Genomic DNA, 19910 nt, shown 5'->3' with positions numbered 1-19910 from the left:
TCCAGTGTTTTGGTTAAAAATGTGCTAAATAATACTTTACATATAAACCTGATACTCCTGCCCTTCCGTGTCCCTTAATACATTCCTCATAAATCACTGAAGATCACTCTTCAGTTTGGGAGCTGTGGGCACTACATGCATCTTTAAGTGGCTTGGTTTTAAGTGAGTCTGCTATTTTCACACTGTGTGCTCTCTCTAGAAGCTTTTAAACTGCAGTAGCTTTCTGGGCAAAGCAGCAAACCAGCTCCCTACAGCTTTCAAGTTGGTTTGGTATCTAAATTATATGGAGATTAGTCCATATAATTTCCTTAGGATCCTGTAAGGAAATCGGTCTAGTCCTCACATTAGTACAGGGAGGTCAGGGTTAACAGTATTTAACACAGAAACTGAAGTTGCCACTGCTTTTTGTGAAAGGGTTACATGTAATCCTGAGGGATAGCAGGGCAAAATGTGAATGCAAGGGAAACTAATTAGCAAATTAAAGCTTGAATCATGCAGTAATTTTAGTGTTTTTGTAGTTTGTAATAGTTACCATGGTCAGTGAGTTATAGGAACATTGAAACATCCCTTGTTCTTTAATGTGTTTTGCGTTATTGTAGGGCACATCTGAGTGTAAGAACTGAAAATCAGGCTTGGCTCTTCTCCAGTTTTAAGCAGGAGTCTGCCCATCCTGGCTTACTGCTTCTGGATTGCTTGCTAAGCAAAATTAGGATGTTTAAATCCTGCTGTAATCAACTGGCTTGTCACTTGATGTGGACCCAGCCTCAAATGAGATAAGGAAGTGCAGGTAGCACGTCCGTAAATCAGATGGCCCTGCTGCGTTAAAAATAGTGCTCAAATCAGTTGGCACAGCCTGATTCCATATGCCTGGGAATGTTTGGCATGCGCGTCAGCTGGTGGTCTTTCCTGTTTCATTCGTATGGAAAGTTGCTCTCCTGATGTGCGTGCTTTGAACTTGTTTTCTCCTTTTTGAAGCTCCTAAAAATCAAGAAATGTTGAAGCAGGAAAAAATGTGTGTTGCTTACAAAGCCCTACTCTGCATTTTCTTCTCAAGTACACCCATTTACAGTGGAAGAAAACCTGCTGCTATCTCGGCATGCCTTGGGCTGGGGAGAGGAAGTTGTTGTGTTGTTAACTAAGTGGTCTTTATCTGGATGCTGCTGTAAATCAGCGCTAGGTGATGTTCCCTGTCTCATTAGCTGTGAATAGGTCTCCCGAGTGAGCTGTTGGCCTGGCCCTCAGAATTTTTTTCATAGGATAACGTAATTTTAAACTGAACTGCTACATCTTCACACTTGGAAGCAGACTTTTCTCTAACTAGGCTTACACTTATTTTTGGTAAGCTTTTTTTTTTTTTTTTGTAGTAACTCTATGACTTTTGCTTTGAATTTGCTTTTTTGTTCTGTTTTTAGCAAGGGCTCCTGGGCAAATGCGTGTGTTTGCACTGCAAATACCTTTGCATCAATACTTAATATATGAAACACATAAGTAGAAATAAATCCATATTTTTCATTTAGCAGCTCTGCCATATAGGAAATTCCATATAATGAATGCTTCAGCCACTTCAGTTCTGACTGCCATGCTGTTAAACTGCACAACAAGAAGTTACAAATTCATGTATCTGACAAATGCGCTGTTCAGCCTGGTGGCTGCCCCAAGAGTAGGAAATAATGAAAATTCAAGTTTCCTACTTCAAAATCAAGGTGTTTTTGTGTTTTAAGATGTGACGTTTGTGTATCCTTTTCTAAAAGGGGAAAAAATGAACTACTGAGATTGAGTCAATTTTGAACTACCTGAGTGCTGAAGTATATAGACACTCAAAGCTATTAAAAAAATCTAGGACTAAGTTAAAGACAGATTCGAGAATGAAAAATATTCGAAAATGCAGCCTTTTTTTAGCAATGCTTTCGGTCAAGTCAAAGCTGCATTTATTTTTGAGGATTCTAACAGTTGTTTCAAGCTCCTTTTGTTACTTGGTAATTTTTGTTTTCAAAATGTACTTGAGGGCGGGCAGCTGTGCAACTGCATAGGGAAACGAGTGAGAGACGGAGCCGCCCGGATGCTGCTCGTCCCGTGCACTTGCAGGGGCGGCTCGAGCCGTGCTCTGGGCTTTGGAAACTGCTTATTGAAGGGGAACAGCTCTGCTCGATTGTGAAACAGTTCATCAAAGGTGCTGGGGACGATCGGCTGGGGGAGGCGGGAAGATGAATTGATAAATGTCATGGAAAGTTGCTTCCTGTGTTCAGCAGTGCTGGTAAATTCATGTGTCTTCATGCACCTTTCCTTCTGGGAGAGCTGCTGAAAGGGTTTTGCTGAGAACTGACGTGTTGAGGTGTGAGGAGCTGAGCAGAACTGGAAACGGCCCTGCTTCCATAGGCAGCCCAGGGTGCTGATTCCGACCTGGCTCCCTTGCCCCAGTGCAGTTCCCCAAGGCCTGGAGCCCCCTGCACCAGGTGCTGCTTTTTCTAGTCCAGCTGATTAATTTCTTCCCTTTTACCAACTTTTTGCCCCTATATTTCATAAATCTTGTAAAGAGAGGAAAGCTGCTGGCACCCTGTTAGCTTCGTTCAGGGGTAGATCTTCTTTCTCTCAGTAATGCTGCTTTATTTCCCTCTTTCCTTCTCCCCAGCCCCATTTGCTTTGGAAAGACCCTTCTGAAGAGGTTGCACTGCCAAAGCTTTAATACAGTTCCCAAACACTACCCAGTGCCTTAGTTCACTCCCAAGCAGCTACCTCTGCTGAGCTGTTGAATGTCAGGCTTCCTTTTTTATTTGTTTTAAACCTTTTGGAATGGTTCCTTTCAAGTAAATAATTGATTTAAGTTTTGCTTTTTACATCTTAAAGTTCCTCAAACTTGTCCTGGATGTTGTGAGAATCAAAAGTCAAATTAAAGCATTTTGTTTTTCCCAGCTCCGGGACGGGTGTCAGAAAGAAGCAGCCATCTAATCTGTAGAAGTCGAAGGCTCCCTGGCAGAGCCCTCCCAGCCCTTTGTGGCTTCTGTAGGGCCGTACTGGTTGCAACAGCTTGTCTGTTTTGAAGCGTGCAGGCCGTGTGCACGTTAACATCCACTGTTACCTGTATTTTCTAGAGGGTTATGGATTCATCTGCAGCATCTCCTTGTGCCTGGGAAATTCCTAGCTCTTGTTCCATACTTGCAGCCCCCTTGCTGTTCTCCTCTCCTTGGCCACCCCCTCTGTCCCCTTGCTCCGGCCTGTTCCTCAGGTCGCGCCGGCCAGCTCTGCAGCTGACTGCAGTATTTTAAGGTGGTCAAACACTACCTTTGGTTGAGTACACAAGCCATTACCTTGATTTTGCAGCTCGGCATCAGTTTAGTTTTTCTTTGCTGGCTGGTGGTGTTTAAAATGCCTCCTGTTACAAACCTGTTAATACTAACCTCTGTTCTCCCTTAGCCTTGGCTGTTTCTAGTCCACTTTTTTTGCCCTTGTATGGTAGCTTACTCGGCAGTGAGGCCTGTACTGTGGGATTAAAAACCACTCGTGCTAGAACAAGTAGTGCCCCTACAGGCCCAGATTACTCTGACACAGGTAGCAGCCTTAAAAGCAGCAGACAGGAGTTGCAGGTTATATTTATGACATGGATGGTTTCAACTCCTATATTGTAAGTAGGAATTGAGAAGACCTGTTGGTAGCAGCCAGGCAATCTTCTGTACAGCTGCCCTGCTCCGAAGGTACCGTAAATACGTAGCTGATGTCTGTGCAGAGGGAGAGCTCCTGTAATACTGCTGAGCACCTGCTAAAGCGCTGCAGCTCGAGTGGGCCCTCACTGCACCCTGCAGAGGAAGCAGAGGAATCCCAGGGCGATGTTGGTCTGCATGAGAATTCCCTTTTTTTCCTTTCTAACAGCACTGATCTTGCTTGTTTTCTGCACCGTAAAGGCATTCTCCACAGTCCTCTATTACCAGCCTTATGTATTCTCTTGAACATGTGAATGAAACTTAATATTAAATTGATTTAACCTACAGCATGGGCTAGTACATCCTGCTTTCAAATACTTAGCTGGCTTTGCTGTATTCCTTTGTCATTCTTACCTCCTAAAAATGATCTTGGTTTCTGTTCCTCTGAAATAGAGGCAGGGTGGAGACTTAGCTAAAATAGATGCAATGCTGGGTTTAGGTCGTCTCTAGGCTAAGGCTTGGTCTTGCCCTTGGGTTGGCCCTTCAACGAAGAGCCCATATGGGAGATATGCTGCCTAGGGAAGGATGTGCTTGTGCTTGGCTGTAAGTGGCTCTAAGAGGGCGCTGCAGGCACTGGAAACTGGCCTTTGGTTCAGGTTCTTGCAGAAACCCACGGGAAACTACAAAATTGAATGTACCAGTCTGTAGGAGGTTTAAAACAGTGACTCTGACTGCCCGGGTTTTTGTCGGGAGGGGATGTCTGGGGCCGGGTGATGGGTGTAAACCGCCACGGCAGGCGCTGCAAGTGTAAATCAAGTGCGAGTGGAGCATCGGGCGCTTCATCCTGTCTCTGTTCGGCTCTTTGGCTCGCCTCCCTGCAGCCTTTCAGAAGGTTTTGTTTTACAAATAGACTCCTGCATTGTAGCGCTTTGTCTGCAAGGAAGTGGCTCATTGCTTGAGCTTCTCTGGGCTGAAACTGTAGTAAATCACTTTTTCTCTTTTTCAGTGTTCCATTGGCAAGCTACAATAATGGGACCTGTAAGTATGAAAGAATTGATGTTCACAGACTTTTTAACTGTCTTTTTAAGACTAGTTCTCTCGTAAACAACTCCTCCAACTCAATATTGATTCTTCTTCATTTACAGAACGACAGTCCCTATCAGGGTGGCGTATTTTTCTTGACAATTCACTTCCCAACAGATTATCCCTTCAAACCACCTAAGGTGAGTGGCTTGTGCTGTGAATCCCTGTAGCACCATATGTTGCAATGTACATTTGTGAGCCTGTACTGAACTTCCCCTTCTTCTCCAGGTTGCATTTACAACAAGAATCTATCATCCAAATATTAACAGTAATGGCAGCATTTGTCTTGATATTCTACGGTCACAGTGGTCTCCAGCACTAACTATTTCAAAAGGTACCTCCTATACTTATTTAATTTTACACTGCTGAAGTGAATTACTTGCTGATCTGGGTATTGAGTTTGGAAAAACTGCTGTGTTTCTACCCTTCCCTGCCCTTGTGGCCACAGCTTTGGTTCTGTGGCCCCACATCTGCCTCCTGCCTGGCTCGTGAGTGCTGAATGCTCTGCATTCCGTCTGCCTCCCTGTCTCCATAGGGAGGCCGTTTAGCTCTGCCCCCGGAGCAGGTAGGTCTGGCTAATGGTCTCCCCATGGGGAGGGGAGCAGATTGACTGCACTTGAGTCCAAACACTTGAACTAAGAAATAGCTTGAAACTCGTGCGCGAGAACACGGCTTCTTCAGGGTCTAAAAAGCCACGTGAGAGACCATGTAGGAAAACAGGTGTGTTCTTAAAGCGTCTTAAAGAATATCTGAAACCTACTTTTTTGGTCACTGAAGATGGATCTCTCTCTTCGAGAACATCAGGAATTTGTTGCTTAGTTTTGAAAAATGATTTACGAGTCTGTAATACTGGAAGATTTCTTAAAAGTAATTGGCTTGCAGTATTTTTAGTGCTGCTTTTAGCCAAAGAGTTTTAGGTCTCCCTGGAAGCTCTCTTGCCTATTAAAGCAGTAGTCACATTGTTTAATGCAAGTCAGTGGTATTCTAAACTGCTTGAAAGAAGACTTGGCCTTCTAGCTGTTGCCTTGCAGGCACAGCAATTCAGAAAAAAAACTTTAGATCTTTTCTGCAAGTGGATGATGTCTTGATCATTCCCTTCTATAGCTGCACATTAGCTCTGTTACTAAAACTGCTGCCAAGTACCACAACTTTTGGGAAATACTTTTAAGTATCTGACTTAAAGTTATTACCTCTAAGGGTATTAGAGGACCCTTCACATCTTTCCTGGCTCTAGCAGGTTCTCCTGTTGCCCATAATACTTCCCTCCAACTACATGTGCTATTATTCCTAGGACAGTTTCTTTTGGTTCAGCCAGGTGGCTCCTATTGGCCTTCTCTTCCTTACAGCTGTCTCCCTCTAAGTGAACCAGGCAAGTTCCTACCTTCTGTGTCCAGAGAGGCTTCTGCATTTGTAGAAGCAGGTGGGAAGGCAAAAACAGTATCTGCCCTGGCCCTTGCCACAAGGGAATCCGCCAGTGCATGAAGCTCTGAGTCTTCACTGTGAGTTGAAAGAGCTGAAGAAATGATAGTAGTAAGGGGCAAAGGGTTGTGAGGTTGGCACCACTTCCCTTCTCAGTGCTGGCAGTCAAGTGCTGGCTTCTGTTGGAGACAGAAAGATGCCTTTGTGGGATTAAATTGTTGTCTGTTTGTAACGCTGTGGTTGGAGAATAGGTGACAGTAGTATCTCTTTATTCATTTCAGAGCTTCCAAAGTGGCATTATCTAAGAGGCTGGTAAATAGGGTATTTTCTAGTACTTCCAAGAACACTGTTAGTAGGAGAGTTAAAAGCATATTACAAGAATTCAAGAAATGAATGCGCTTTCTCACCATGGCTGTCCTAGTAAGTTGGCAGAGTCATAAAAAGTCCAGTCTTGGTGTTAACTGTATGTGCGTTGCAAAGCGCTCTGTGCTCTCGAGCTGCTTCCCTCTCTGCCCTGAAGTCCTTTTTTCCCTCTGTCACCTCCTGGGTCTGCTTCAAACTGCATCCTCGGGCCTCGGCTAGAGCACCCCCAGCAGCAGCGCAGCCATGTGGTGCTGTGGAGCCCACGCGCTCCGGAGCCTTTATTACTTCTTCTTCTCCGGTGCCTTTATTACTGTTCCTCGTTCACTTGTATGAGCCCACAAACTGCTTTGTGGCATGACTTAGAGGTTGAGAAAGGTCTTTCCTATTGGCATTTGTTTCACGGAAGAATTAAAAGCAGCAAGAGGAATTCTTATGGATCACTTTATAGAAATCAGGAGCATTGCTCCCCAAAATAACAGAGGTGCTCGTCGGAAAACACGACACAGCCTGTTACGGGGGAAGACCAACTATTTGCTCTACAGATGTTATCTTGAACAAGCATCAATATTTTTCTGCAAAGGCAGCCTGAGTCTTTTAGGGCAGGCAGCTTTTTCCATCAAGTTCAAGCTCTTCAGGACGCCTGATCACAGCACTGGCAAAGAGCAAGTGTCCTGTGATAGGAAAAGCGGTAAGATTAGGTAATTTAGGTGAACAGCAAGATTAGAAATATTAGTAGTTAAGCTTGAAACTTGTGTTGCTGTTCCTTCAAAAGCAATAGCTTCATATTGGTAGCAGGAATTTCATTAAATATTTCCTGGCTTGTGGTACCTTTACAAGGGAGTAGCAGTGGGAGCAAGCTGTTGAAAAACTTTGGCTGAAACATAGCTCAGAAAGGAGTATTTACGCTGAAATCATACAGGGAGGGCTAGAAACTGTCCTCTAGGAACCAGTTCATCACAAGCCACTTTCTTCTGAGGCGTGTGGGAGAGATCAGTCAGCTGCTCGTGTGACTGGATAGTCTTTTGCAATTACTGTGGAGTAGCCCATACTTCTTGAACATCATTTTCCCCTGCCCCATCCTGCCAGCAGGGACGTTAAGGGGAATGCAGTAGCTTGGTTTAAATCTGTAGCTTTATTTGGTGGAAATAGTGGGAAAAGACTGTGTCAGTGCTACTTAACTATCCAATGTATGTTTTATTTAGGGATATCGGTTCCTTGAGCTCCAGAGGAAGGTAGGGGACTCCAGAGGGCATTTGGAACATCTAGTTTGGGAGCCTGTCCCTGTCGTCTTGGCTAGGTTAGCAAGGTCACTACCTATCAAAGGATAGAGATGTTTATATCTAATTTCTTAAAGTATCTTGGATCTGACTGTAGAGGTGACTTACCAGCTTGGATTTGCTTTCATTTTTTAATGATTGCCCCTCCTAAACTTGTTAAAATGGGATTTGAAGGGTTTGGAGAATGACCCCAATATCTCATGAAATAGTAAAAGCTAAATTGCTGCTATAGTTATGCTATAATATTCTACTGTGAATATTCTACTCCTCAGTGAATATTTTTATCTTAAAATACTGTCTCAAGCGTGCACCTTGGTAGCTGATTCAAATGTCAAAGATGAAGCAGAAGCCATAGGCTGAGAGTATAAATGTTCTCTTACCGTATTCACACATAAGAATTACTGCTCTCTGAAAATCAGGGGTGAGCAAAATGTCTTAAACCGATTATAAGTTTTTAACCATTTTGGGAAATATCTCGCTTTTTCTTTTTCTCTCTCTTTTTTTTTTTTGGCAAGCGATGTGCTAGAGTTGAATATTAACCATAGTAGCCCTTTAGAAAAGGTCGGGACAACTTGCCCTTCCCCTCACACTTCTCCCCAGTGTGTCTTGACAAGTAGTGTTTTGAGGAACCCCGTGGAGCTTATTCAGTGTGCTGGGAAATTCTGTGCACAGAGTGTCTGTGAGTAACTTGAGTGTCCCCCGGTGAGCTCAGATTGACACCATTTGCTGTCGCATGCACAGTGCAATATGATTTTCTGTGTTGCTGTTCTTAAAGGTGCGGGTATTTAACAGTTGCTGTTCTTCAGCTTTGGGACATCTCAAGTGCTGAGCTCTCTTTAAATGAACTTCATCTTCCATCCTCAGTTGCATGGGTGAAGACTCAGCATTTCTGTAGCTCAGATCACAAGATCTCTCAAGTCCTAGCCTCAGAAAAGAGGAACTTGGTTACTGATCATTCTCTTGGCTTCTGTTCATAATGCTTCCCCAAATATGGGGGAGGGAAGGAGGAGTCGCAGGTTTGCCACAAAATTGTTTGAGCTTTATGGGAGCCCTCCCAACTTTTCTGTGAACTTTGTCATCGCTTGTGTAACTGCCCAGGTGTGTTGCACTGGGCAAAACTTAACCTCTCTCCTCTTATCATCCAGAAATTATTCAACTGGCTTAGCAGGAATTTAAGTTACTTTGTAGCAAGAAGTTGAAGCTACTCAGATTTAAAGCTACACTTCTGTAAGATTAGGTAAGATGGCTGAAAGTGTGAAATGGGAATGTGGCACAGTAGGACCTGTCCAGAGCAGAGTCCAGGGCTGTTTTTCTGAGTGTTCTCCCAGATGCATCCCGACCCTTCACAGTCACAAGTCTGTTGCTCAGGAGCTAACATCTGAAGTTGTCTCTGGGAGAAGAGCCTCTTTGAGGTGCTCTTAGACTCCGTGCTTTTAACTGTGGGGAAAAATGGGTCAGTGTTACCTCAAAAAATGATCAAACAAAGCATCTTAACTGAAATACGAGATTAAAATATGAGTGGGAAAAAAGAATATAAAGTCAAATTTCTTAATCTGCTTGGTAGCACATTAGGCAGCTGATCACTCATATGACACCCTTGCTTCCAGTGAAATGGTTTCATCTGAGTCAACCCCTTTCCACTCATGTGTTTCCCAGGACACACTGGCTCTTTGAGCTTTAATGCACTTTGTGGCTGTGCCTGTGCTGGTTCCAGGCCCTGTGGTCCTCCCAGGAGCCCTGGCAAGCTTAGCCCCTCATGTGAGGAGAATGTATCCATGCAGGGTAGGGATTTTCCTTTCCACTCGGTTCTCAAACAGCTGGAGAAGACCTACTTGGATCTTGCTAGTCCTTCAACCATCACATGCTTGCTCTGTGCTTGTCCCCAAAGGAAGTCCATAACTTTGATGTTGAGGTCCCTCAGTGATGCACCTTAACCAGGAGGAGCTGTGGCTGCTGTGAGAAGTGGGGCAGCTGAATAAACCCTCCAAAACAGAATTAATTGCTGAGTAGTGGTGTGTATGCACAACTGTAACTTATGCTAGCAGGGGTGTTTCATAATCCCCAGAGTAACGAACTGAATTGAGCTTCAGCTGACAAGTTTCCTTATTGTCCTATCCAGAAACTGGCTTTTGTGTTCGTTGACAGGTCAGGAAGCCCAGTACTACATGGCAGAGCCTGTGGCCTGTCTTCTAGGATGATGACAACTCCTCTCTCCCAGGAGGAGCTTAAGTGGGAGATGTTAACAGCAGTATCTGGAGCAGAACAGGCAAGGACAGGCTTCTTCCCCTGGTGTGAACTCGAGCTGCTGGCCTCGTGCGCAAGGGTTGATGCCCCCCTGCTTTACCCAGCTGCTCTGTGTCAGTGCAACCTACTGACTATAGGTTGTTCTTGAGACTGCTGCGTGACTCCAGCCAGGGCTCGTAGTGGGTGGCTGCCCCCCTTTCTTGACGAGCTGCTCAAACTCCACCTCTTGCTCTCATCACCTCAGTGCTGTGATGAATTTTCCTGGTTGCAGTCTTTACACCTGCTTAGAGGTGCCCTGGCCCTGGGTGGGAGGAGGCTGACTTGGTCACCGCTGAGGCCTTTTGCCCTATGCAGGATTTGGTTCAATAGGAATACATTTTCTAAAAAGCAGTAGGTCTGTTTTTCTTATCCAATGCATGTAGAGTTCTGTGTTCTTTGCCTTTAACATAAATATTAAGAAAGGAGTTTTCAGGGAGAGAACCAGGACTTCCCCTGATATTCCCTACCTGACCCAAACTGTTAGTGCCCTCCAGCTGAATCCCTCAAATCCCTTTACTCCTGGGTGAATTTCAGATCGGTCCCTTAGTATTTCCCTGGAGGGAAACAGTTACCAAGAAATGAGTCAGAATATGATGAGTTGGGATGTTCCTTCCTGGTAGCTCATCCCATGGAGGAATTGATCCTTGTGGTGATTCAGCTGGATATTCTGTTGCTTCTCAGTTGCTTCTCCCTGTCACTCTTTAAGTGCCCAGTGCATTACTGGAGCAAACCCTGATGCTCACAGTTCTAGATAGACTTAAGTAGTAGTTTGTGTAGGTACATATCAGTATTTTGTGTTACAGGGACAGCTGGAATTGCTGGGCTTGGCAGACAAGGCTCGATTGCTCCATTTTGAATTTTGAAGGTTGTTTCTCCAGTGAGAACACAGCGATAAGCATGTTCCTTTGGCAATCTCTTGGAATCCCTGCCTTGCAGGAAATCTCGGCCTTCTTTCAGAAGGGTCTGTGTTAATCAGCCTCGGGACCGTGTAGGGTGACAGGCCACAACAAGCCCTAATACTGGCACTTGTTAGTGCTGGTATCCAAAGAATCCAGGAGATGCAGCTTTGGGGTCTTCTATCTAGAAGAGTCTCATGCTGTAACCAGACTTAAATAGAAATTTTCAGTTGTGTCTGGACTTGCCTGTCAGGCTAGCGGGAGAGTTAGGCCAGTTGCTTCTAAAATGCAGAAGCTTCCTGGGCTGGGACATATGGATCTGAAGAGGTCCCTGAGCCATGGCTGCAAACCTGGCATGTGCAAAGCTGTCTCTTAGGTGCGTGACATTTGCCCTGGGTTACCAAATCTTGCCTGCCACGAGCCCAAGCGAATTGCCACGTGGGAATAACCGGGCAGCTTTACTTCTTGTTCCTCTTGGGACACTGGGAAAAAGCTCTTTCTGACTGTGGAACTCTCTTTCCAGCTGGAGCTTGGGGCTTCTGAGCCTCTTTGCCTCTGAGTTCCAGGAGCTTTCCAGGCTTCTTGACTTCCTGTGTGCCAGTAATGTGTTCTGGTGGGCAGATGTGATATTAACTGTACTCCTTGTTGCTCGCTGAGTTGGTGCTGGGAGGCAGGAGGTCCGCAGGGAGCTCATCTTAGGAATTGTGTCCCCACAAATGGCTGAGCCCACTCGGGTTCCAGTGCTGTGTGCTGAAGAGACCCAGCCACAGAGTTCACATGGAAGCTGCAGGTAGGTGCAGATTCAGTCTGCAATTTGGAAGAACCAGAAAGACAAAATGCTTCATCAGAAACTGATAACTGCTACCGATGACTGCTGCTACTGGCTCAAGCCCTGCGCTGAAGCCATCTGAGAAGATGAGCTGGAGCCTCATTCAACAAACTGCAGCTTGTCGACAAGCTCCGAGGGATGCAACTCCCTGCACGTAAAGTCCACGTTGAGTAAAGCTGTCCTTGAACTTCAGATCATTCTCTGTGCCCTTTCAAGGGAAGTCTTGCAATGGAAACCCGTCTCAGAGAACTGGAGATGTGCAGTGTAACTCTGGTAGATTTTAGCCTGTTTCAAAAAACTTAATTGCTGGAGCATTCGTGATGCTAAATAATAAATGGTCAGCAGGCTTGATGCGTGACCTTTTGTAAATGTGCTAGGGAAAGCTAAGCACATTACTTAGGAACATTAGCATTTTCTGGTTAATTCTTCCCTTTTTTTCCGCCCCCAGGTCCTCATTTAGGTGTCATGAAACACTTTTTTCCATACTAGTTTATAGCAGTAAGTCTGCTAAAGAAGAAGCTGTTCTGCACTGTCTGCAGTAGGTAGATGGGGAGCAGAGTTGAAGTTATCAGGAGTTAATCAGGCAAAGAAAGATAAGAGCAAAATCAATTTGTGAATCCAAGGGAGCTTGAAACTCCCATGTGGCTGTTTGAGCCTAGTGTTTCCTACAGCCTGGACTGCTCTGACAGTTAAAACCGAAGAGGTGAGAAAGCAGCTCTGTATCTGAGAACCCCTTAAATTGGAGGAAAGTGTAGTTTTATTTTGCTAATATTGTAAAAAATCCAATTTTCCCTTCAGAACTTCACAACTTGTGTGTTCCATTCTGTGGAAGGCCCTGTTAGGGATGCTGCCACATTGGCACCGCTGGAGCAGACTTCGCCTGTCGTAAGTGGGACGAGGAGGCGCCTGAAAGCGGAGTGCGGCGGAAGGCAGCATCACTGCAGACTCCCCTCTTGTGTAGTTGCTCGACCCAATTCTGTGGTCACAAGGTTTTGTTTGGTGAACTTTGCTTATGCTTTGTGTTTCAGTGCCTTCTCATGCTGGTCTTGTAGTCAGAAGGCTAGTAAACATCCAAGTCTTACTGTGGCTTCCATGCCATAATGCCGAGCTGCACTGCAGAGCATGGCGGGCTGGAGAGGCTCTTCTGCACAGTGCTGCTTTCATCAGCTGTTCTAGGTATCAGGGAAGAATTCACATTCATAACTAGCCAGTTCTTCATTATTTCCTCCCTCTTTCCCCTTGCATTTCACTCCTTGAATTTCATGAGAAAACTTCCTCTAAGAGCTTGTAAGGCTGGTCTGCAGGTTGCTTATATTGGTGGAAAACATGGGAGTTGTGGAGTACTCTGAAGAGAAACCTAAACAGAACGACATCCTGAATTAATATTGGACAAATACCTGGGTTCAGGAGGCTAATAAACCCCTTTAGAGGAAGGATAATGGAGAATAGCTTTAAAAAAAGTGTAGCAGCAATGCTGGTGTTAGGTGACTGGAGTGCTACTCTAATGCAAACAAAGTACTGAATTGTGAAATGGCTTTTCTGATTTACCAGGTCCCCAGAAGTCATAACTGAAAGCATTTAGCTCCTGATTCAGTTCTAAAACAACCCAGCCCATTTCAGGAAAAAGAGGATATCGATGTCAGGGGGTTTGCACTGGCCAGGAAGTAGCACGGAGCTGCTCGCCTCACTTGTAAGCAAAGACGGAGAACTCCTGGGCTAGGACACAAATGAACTCCCCTTTCTCTCCCCATAAGGGCAACGTGCTTCAGAGCAGCAGGAAAACGGTCCTGGAGCAGCCCTGTGCCATGGGCACCGAGCTGGAGCCATGCCCAGTGGCTGGGCACAGAAGGCTGCTGCGGCTCCAAACTGGGTTTTACCTGTGAAGGGCATCGTGTGAAGCCGTGTTCAAAGGAGGATTTGAATAAATGTTCCAAGCGGCAACTGATGGCAGAGAATCAATAAGCTGTGACTTACAAGCAGACAGTCGCAAGTAATGAACCTAGTGCCGCTGGAAATTAGTCACTTGAAAAACTTAAAACCTGCTTTTTCTTTGAGTAGCCTGTTTAGGAACTGCAAGGGATGACTGACGCCAGAGGACGTGAGACCTGAAAGAACTGGATCTTTTTATTTTAAGAAGTTATTTGCAGAGGTTTGGCATTTGCAGGGGAAAGTCTTTGTGCCCTCTTAAGAGGAGCACTGCTGAAGCCTGGAAGCTGCTGCTCTTCCTAGAGGTGCTTGCAGCAGAGACCTTGCTGCTTTTCTGGGCTGCATGGCCCACTCGCTATGAGGATTTTGTGTGAGCAGAGTTTTCATGCAAGCACAGAGGTGATTTTTACCTCTTGTACAAGCACAATTGGTGAGAGAAGGCCAAGTATTTACATACTACTGAGTTCTTAAGTATCTAAAACTCTATTAAAACTACCTGGACATGATTATATTGTCTTCATAATTTGATCAGGACTGTCTTGGAGGGTTGTTTCTTGATGTCCTGTGTGTTGAAGAATTACCTGTTCCTTCTAGCTGGAGAACATGAACTGCCTGTAGGTTGCAGTGACGTCTTGGCTCAGCCCTGGAGCAGGACGCTTGAAGAAGGATGTTTAATTCCAGAGCAAGAAACATGTTTGCTTAGATTGGGTTCAAGTGGTTCACATATGAACTGTGCAAATTATCTGGAGAGCTGAACTGATTGGGGTTACTGCGAGTTCTTAGGCTTCTTCACCACCACATTTGTGTAGCTTAGCTAGAAACTAGTTCAGTTAAGCGGAATCTTAGCTAGTTTTTTATCCTAACTTGAACTTGCCCAGCTTAAGCAACCATCAGACTTCCTCGACATCTCTGCACTTTGTTCTGTGCTCTCTGCTTAGAGCTACCTGTAAGGAGTGAAGCCAGGTTAAGTGTGTGCTAGTCTCTGACTTCCAGCTGACATCTTGCAGCACTCTGGTATTTCTGCCTCATCAGCTCCCCTTTAACAGTAGCAATCGAGGGAAGTTTCATCAGTTTAGTGTTTATAGCTTCAGGCTTTAAAAATGAGAACTGCTGTTGTCTTTGGCTTCCTTTGAGGATGCCTTGTGACAGCTCTGCTGCTGGCAGTGGAGGGATGTGTGGAGCGATGTTTGCACCGCTCGTCCTCGACGTGTTTCCATCGGAGGGTGCTTTGTCCCTCCTTAAGGGACAAGGAGCCCCAATACGCACTCAATGGAGGGCTGCAGTGTGCTTTGCTTATGCCTTGCTGCCTTTTCTTGCCCCCTTTGCAAATGTAGGAACATGCATGTGCTTTGCAAGCAGCCTTCCATCCCCTAATATGGCCAGAGGCCGGTACTACACAAAGCGTCAGCGTTTGACCGAGATGGGGCTTCTAGAATACATACAGTACATATTTATAGTAAAGCACGAAAGTTCAGGGCATTGTGGCTGGTAGGAGTGCAGTAGGTTGGGCTTCCTTGATTCATGGCGAGCACTATTTTATAATTAAGCTATCTCAACCCACGTTATGCTGAGAAAATAACTAGATAAAGCCCCTTAATTCTCTGTGCAGACTTTAAAAAAACAGCAATAAAGCAGCTGCCAGCAGTTTGGGCTTCCTTCATTCCTGGGCCTCTCCACATTGTGACTTTTGATTAGCGCTTCTGCATGTCATTGGTGGGGATTATCTGGGTTGGTGAAAGCAGCATTTCAAATGTAAAAGCAGGGACACTCTGTAAGGCTCCAGATGATGTTTCAAACTGAGCTCTCTATGAGCTGTGATGTTTAAGGATGTAATTGGGTACTCCTGTCCCAGGGGTTCCCGCTTGTTGTGGTAATACTTGATCAAGCTTGTGGCCATGCAAAGCTGCCGAATTTAACGGTGAGAATCGCTCGTGCAAAATCACTTGGTTCAAGTGTGTGAGACTGACTGCTCCGTGGTGTTTGTACAGGGATACTTGTGACTAAGGGGGAAGAACAGAGGCTGGATTTACTTCTACGGATGTCTTTAGCTGCATGTAAACTCTAATGCAGTGTGTTTTTTTTTTGTTTTGTTTTGTTTTTGTTTTTTTCTCTCCCTAGTACTTTTGTCCATCTGTTCTCTGTTGTGTGATCCCAATCCAGATGATCCTTTAGTGCCTGAGATTGCACGGATCTACAAAACAGATAGAGAAAAGTGAGTATGGAAGCCAAGAGCTTGTAATGTCCTTGAGCAGAATCCACATTTAAATAGTAAAGGGGATCTGGAAAGGGGCTCTGGGGAAACATCTAATCTTTGAGTGTGGGTGTTTTTTGGTTTGTTTTTTTGCCTTTACCCTTAAAGCCTAGTCTTTGTAGTGATATTCCTGGGGCTTTAGTACGCTTATTTTAACAGCACTGCTTGTAGGAGCAAGGTGTATCTGCTGTTGGAAGCAGGTATGTGGGGATCTGTGGGTTTGTTACGCACAGAAGAAGGTTCTTGCCTCACAAAATAGTTTTTCATTAGTGTTAATCATGGGTTTGCTTGATGGAGTTTAATGGAAGTGCTCAGTGCACAATAATGCAAAGCCTCATTGTGTGCTTTAATTCCTTGCAACCAGCAGAGGGAGAGCAAGTTACTTCAGTGGGAAAACACTCCCATGCTAGCTGTTGGTGATGGAGTTGAGCTAGCAAGGAAATAACAAAAAGTTTTGCTTTTATTTGATAATGCAAGGGGGGAACAAATGATGTAGAGATGGGGTGGGAGGACTTGCAAGTTTATTGTGAGGCAAAATACAAATACAAAGAGGAGAGGACCCAGAACTAATGAAAAGCTTTAAACTGCCTTGTTTGAAAGCAGCAATTCAATGACCATTGTGAATGTTTCTCCATCTCCCTGTTGCCTTCCAGACTGGATCAGTGGGATTAGTTTCTGAAGTTACATGGTCATCCAATGCAAACAAGATGGGAAGGAAAGGGGAATAATCCAGAAACTTGCTGTTTATACTGAAAGATGGAAAATGAGGGCTGGGAAACGCATGCAGCCTGATTTTAATGGGAGAGCTGCAAGAGGAGCAGTCCCTCTTTTGAGACACAGTTAACAGGGCCTGGCTGGCCCTTAATGTGTGCAGGGCACTTTTTTCCTCCCCAGAATGAAAGGTTTTTGCTATGCTGTAACTGGACTTGCTTTTGAGTAAACTCCAGCACCTGCTCTCCTGCTTCACATGAGCAGTTTCTTTACTTTCTTGGCATAGAGAGCTTTCTTCTATAGACAGTTACAATCCATATTATTAGTAAATGTATATGACGAGAAAACCTCTTGCCATTATAGAGTCATGGTGCCTTATGTGTTTTTTCCTAAAAATTCTGTAGAATGAGAGCAGCTTGTATTGTCAGAAATAGAGCTTTTTATCAGTGCTCTTAATCACTGTAATTGCTCTGCTTTACATATCTATTCTGAGCCTCCTCTAGATGTGACTGGCTGTAAAGGGCATTTTAGTGCAAAAAGAGGTGGCTTGCAGAGAGCAGTATATTGTGCTTCAGCGTAAAGACTTGAGGGGGACAAGCTTTGTGCCCCCATAGCCATCTAATAGCCAAGTGTGCTGGATGGCATGCAAAAAGAGGCCAGAAAGGCTGTTGAGCCTGTTGGGCTTTGGTGCCTGCTCTACACTAGGAGTTAGATTTAACCTTACCACTTAGGGTGGAAGACTGGGGTGGGAAGGAGATACTAATTGGGAATTTTTCCAGGATACCAACTTGAATATATGTGGTAGTAGTTTCCCCAAAGATACACAGGGGAGGGAGAGAACAGGTAAAAAACTTCCTGAAGATGTTTGCCTCTGAAATATGCCCTGGCTTTTCTGTGGGTTTAGTCCCCAAGGTCTTCGGGTCCTTTGAAAGCATGCCAAGTTTGTGTGGGGATTTGCTTTTCCATGAAGCATTGTGGATCATTAGTCGCCCTCCTGTTCGCCTCATACCTCAGTTTGCTCGTAAATTTGACAAACCCCTATTACTGGAGAAATGTAAATTGGTGCCATGTATAGACTAGACTGCTGGAGTTGAAGTGCACTGTCTGGATATTATGTTGAGTAAATCCTCTTTTTATACATGCAGGTACAACAGAATAGCTCGGGAATGGACTCAGAAGTATGCGATGTAATTAAAGAAATTATTGGATAACCTCTACAAATAAAGATAGGGGAACTCTGAAAGAGAAAGTCCTTTTGATTTCCATTTGACTGCTTTCTATGAGCCCACGCCTCATCTTCCCCTGTGCACATGTTTACCTGATACAGCAGTGCTGCGTGTTGTACATACTTGGAACAACAAAATAGAAATACTGTATTTCCCCGTACCAATATTGACTCCTAGCAAAGAAGTGTGTGTGTGTGAAAAGCTAGTTCTTCAGTCATAACTTTGTGAGCCTAAAAGCATTCCTTAAGTGGGTAATACGGTGTGAATGGGAGAGTTCTGGTGGGTGCTATATATTTCTAGGGACAGTTTTACCTATCCATGAAGGATTTTAAGTGGAATCCTTTTAAACTCACAACAGTTATGAAAAGCAAGGTGAAGAACTTGAAGCTGTTTCTGTATTCATTTTATTCTGAAGGACCTACACCTTAGGTAAATGTTATGACCAATGAGATAAACTGTACCCACATCCTGTGTTTAAGGTCTAAGTTTAACTGGTCAACATTTAAATGGATTGGAGCTATTAGTGCATCAAGTGATGTTGATTTGTTTCAACTCTCTCCCCTCCCTCATACTTTTTTTGGTTTGTATGTGGTTTCTCAGTTAATACATAGCTAATAGCTCTTATTTTTCTTAAGTTTTTTAACTGCTTAGGTCTTTCTGGATGTAAGGGTAAAAATTCATTTGACAGAAAACTTGTGTATATTTAAAGACCCAGCTGCTCCCCTGGAGCTTGTACGTTCAAGAATGATTAATCTGTGTAATAAACTGATTACTACAGTCATTACATATAACTTTGTGTGAATAGGCTTTTAATTTTAAGAGCAGTTTGTTACAGGCTGAAACTAATGGTGGATTTCCTTAGAACTTCAGCGTTCACAAATGGTTGCATTTGAAAATCATGAAGGAATTTGGGTTGCATCACACAAGGCTATGCAGCTGAACAAGGCAGACAGCTTAAACTTACATGAAATCAAGATGTGTAGTGTGCCAGGAACTTGACTGTTAAACCAAATAAGCAGTTTACTAAATGAGAATCTGAGTGACATTTTACAAAGCCTAATGGTGGTATTCCCACTTGCATGGGACTTAACACAATGCATATGTACTGTAGGTAAGTGAAACCTTATGTAACTAAAATAATGGATGTAAAAGGGTAAAAAAAATTTACCAAACACATCAGCACAAACTTTCATAAAATGTAGCTTTTACATAATTACTTTGCACTAAACATTTGCAAATGTTCATACAGTTTTAAATTGTACTTGTATGTGTCTTTTTTTGAACAAAAATCTTCACTTGAATCTAGTGAAAATGTAGTTTGAAACTTTTTCTTTGTATACAAGTGTATTTGCCAGCATCATTCATGTGAAATAGGTGAGTCTGCAAGTTTATCTCCTCTTAAGATAATTGTAAACAAAGCCATCAACTATAAAGGAGAGGCTGTAGCCTCCAGCTCTCTGGCCGCAGGGGTCTGTCCCATCCATTTTCAAATGCATCTTTACACTCTTGCACAAACGAGGAATAAATGTCCACTGCTTTTGGTCTAAATCTGTTCCACTCGTCTCATCTCTCGATGTCCTTGTGTATGCACTTCTGGATATAAGTGTTAGTAGTGTTTATTTGGAGTCTTCTGTGCAGCACGCTCTAGGAGAGACTTGGATGTGGGAGCATCTTCTGCCGGCGCCAAGGCTGCAGGGAGGATGCGGAGCCCCTGGGGAACTGGGAGGAAGGTGCTGTGCGGAGGCATGAGCTGCCTCGAGGCCTCTCAAACTCAGCACTCAGTGTTAGGCCACAAGTCTCTTTGCCCTTAGGCCACTTAATGTTTCCTAAACGAGGAGTGTGGCCCTGCATGGAAACGTAGCCTCTAATATGAAAACTACTTTTGCTATAGCGGCAAAATTAGAAAGTAGGTCAATAGCTACAAGTTTGCCTGAATTTAGTCTTTTGTTAACCTTTAATTGTGAACTAGCCTTACTTCTCACTAAACCTCTATCTTAATGCGCAGGCTGGC

The 19910-nt window shown here is 44.2% G+C and overlaps 1 protein-coding gene across 1 annotated transcript in view; it reads left to right on the top strand.

Moving 5' to 3' along the window:
• The window catches only part of UBE2D2 (ubiquitin conjugating enzyme E2 D2), a 28525-nt gene extending 9078 nt beyond the window's left edge, over positions 1-19447 (top strand). The window contains exons 3-7 of the mRNA XM_088522689.1: positions 4642-4673; positions 4781-4858; positions 4947-5052; positions 15830-15923; positions 17819-19447. Coding sequence (XP_088378815.1) covers positions 4642-4673; positions 4781-4858; positions 4947-5052; positions 15830-15923; positions 17819-17864 — 356 coding nt within the window. The 3' untranslated portion in view covers positions 17865-19447. The remainder of the gene's footprint in view (positions 1-4641; positions 4674-4780; positions 4859-4946; positions 5053-15829; positions 15924-17818) is intronic.
• Positions 19448-19910: the final 463 nt, after the last annotated feature.

Source organism: Tinamus guttatus, unplaced genomic scaffold (assembly GCF_059628265.1).
Source record: "Tinamus guttatus ecotype Peru unplaced genomic scaffold, ASM5962826v1 Tinamus_guttatus_pri_ptg000155l, whole genome shotgun sequence".
NCBI lineage: Eukaryota > Metazoa > Chordata > Aves > Tinamiformes > Tinamidae > Tinamus > Tinamus guttatus.
The sequence above is the reverse complement of the archived record's forward strand: the minus strand, read 5'-3'. Positions and strand labels throughout refer to the sequence as shown.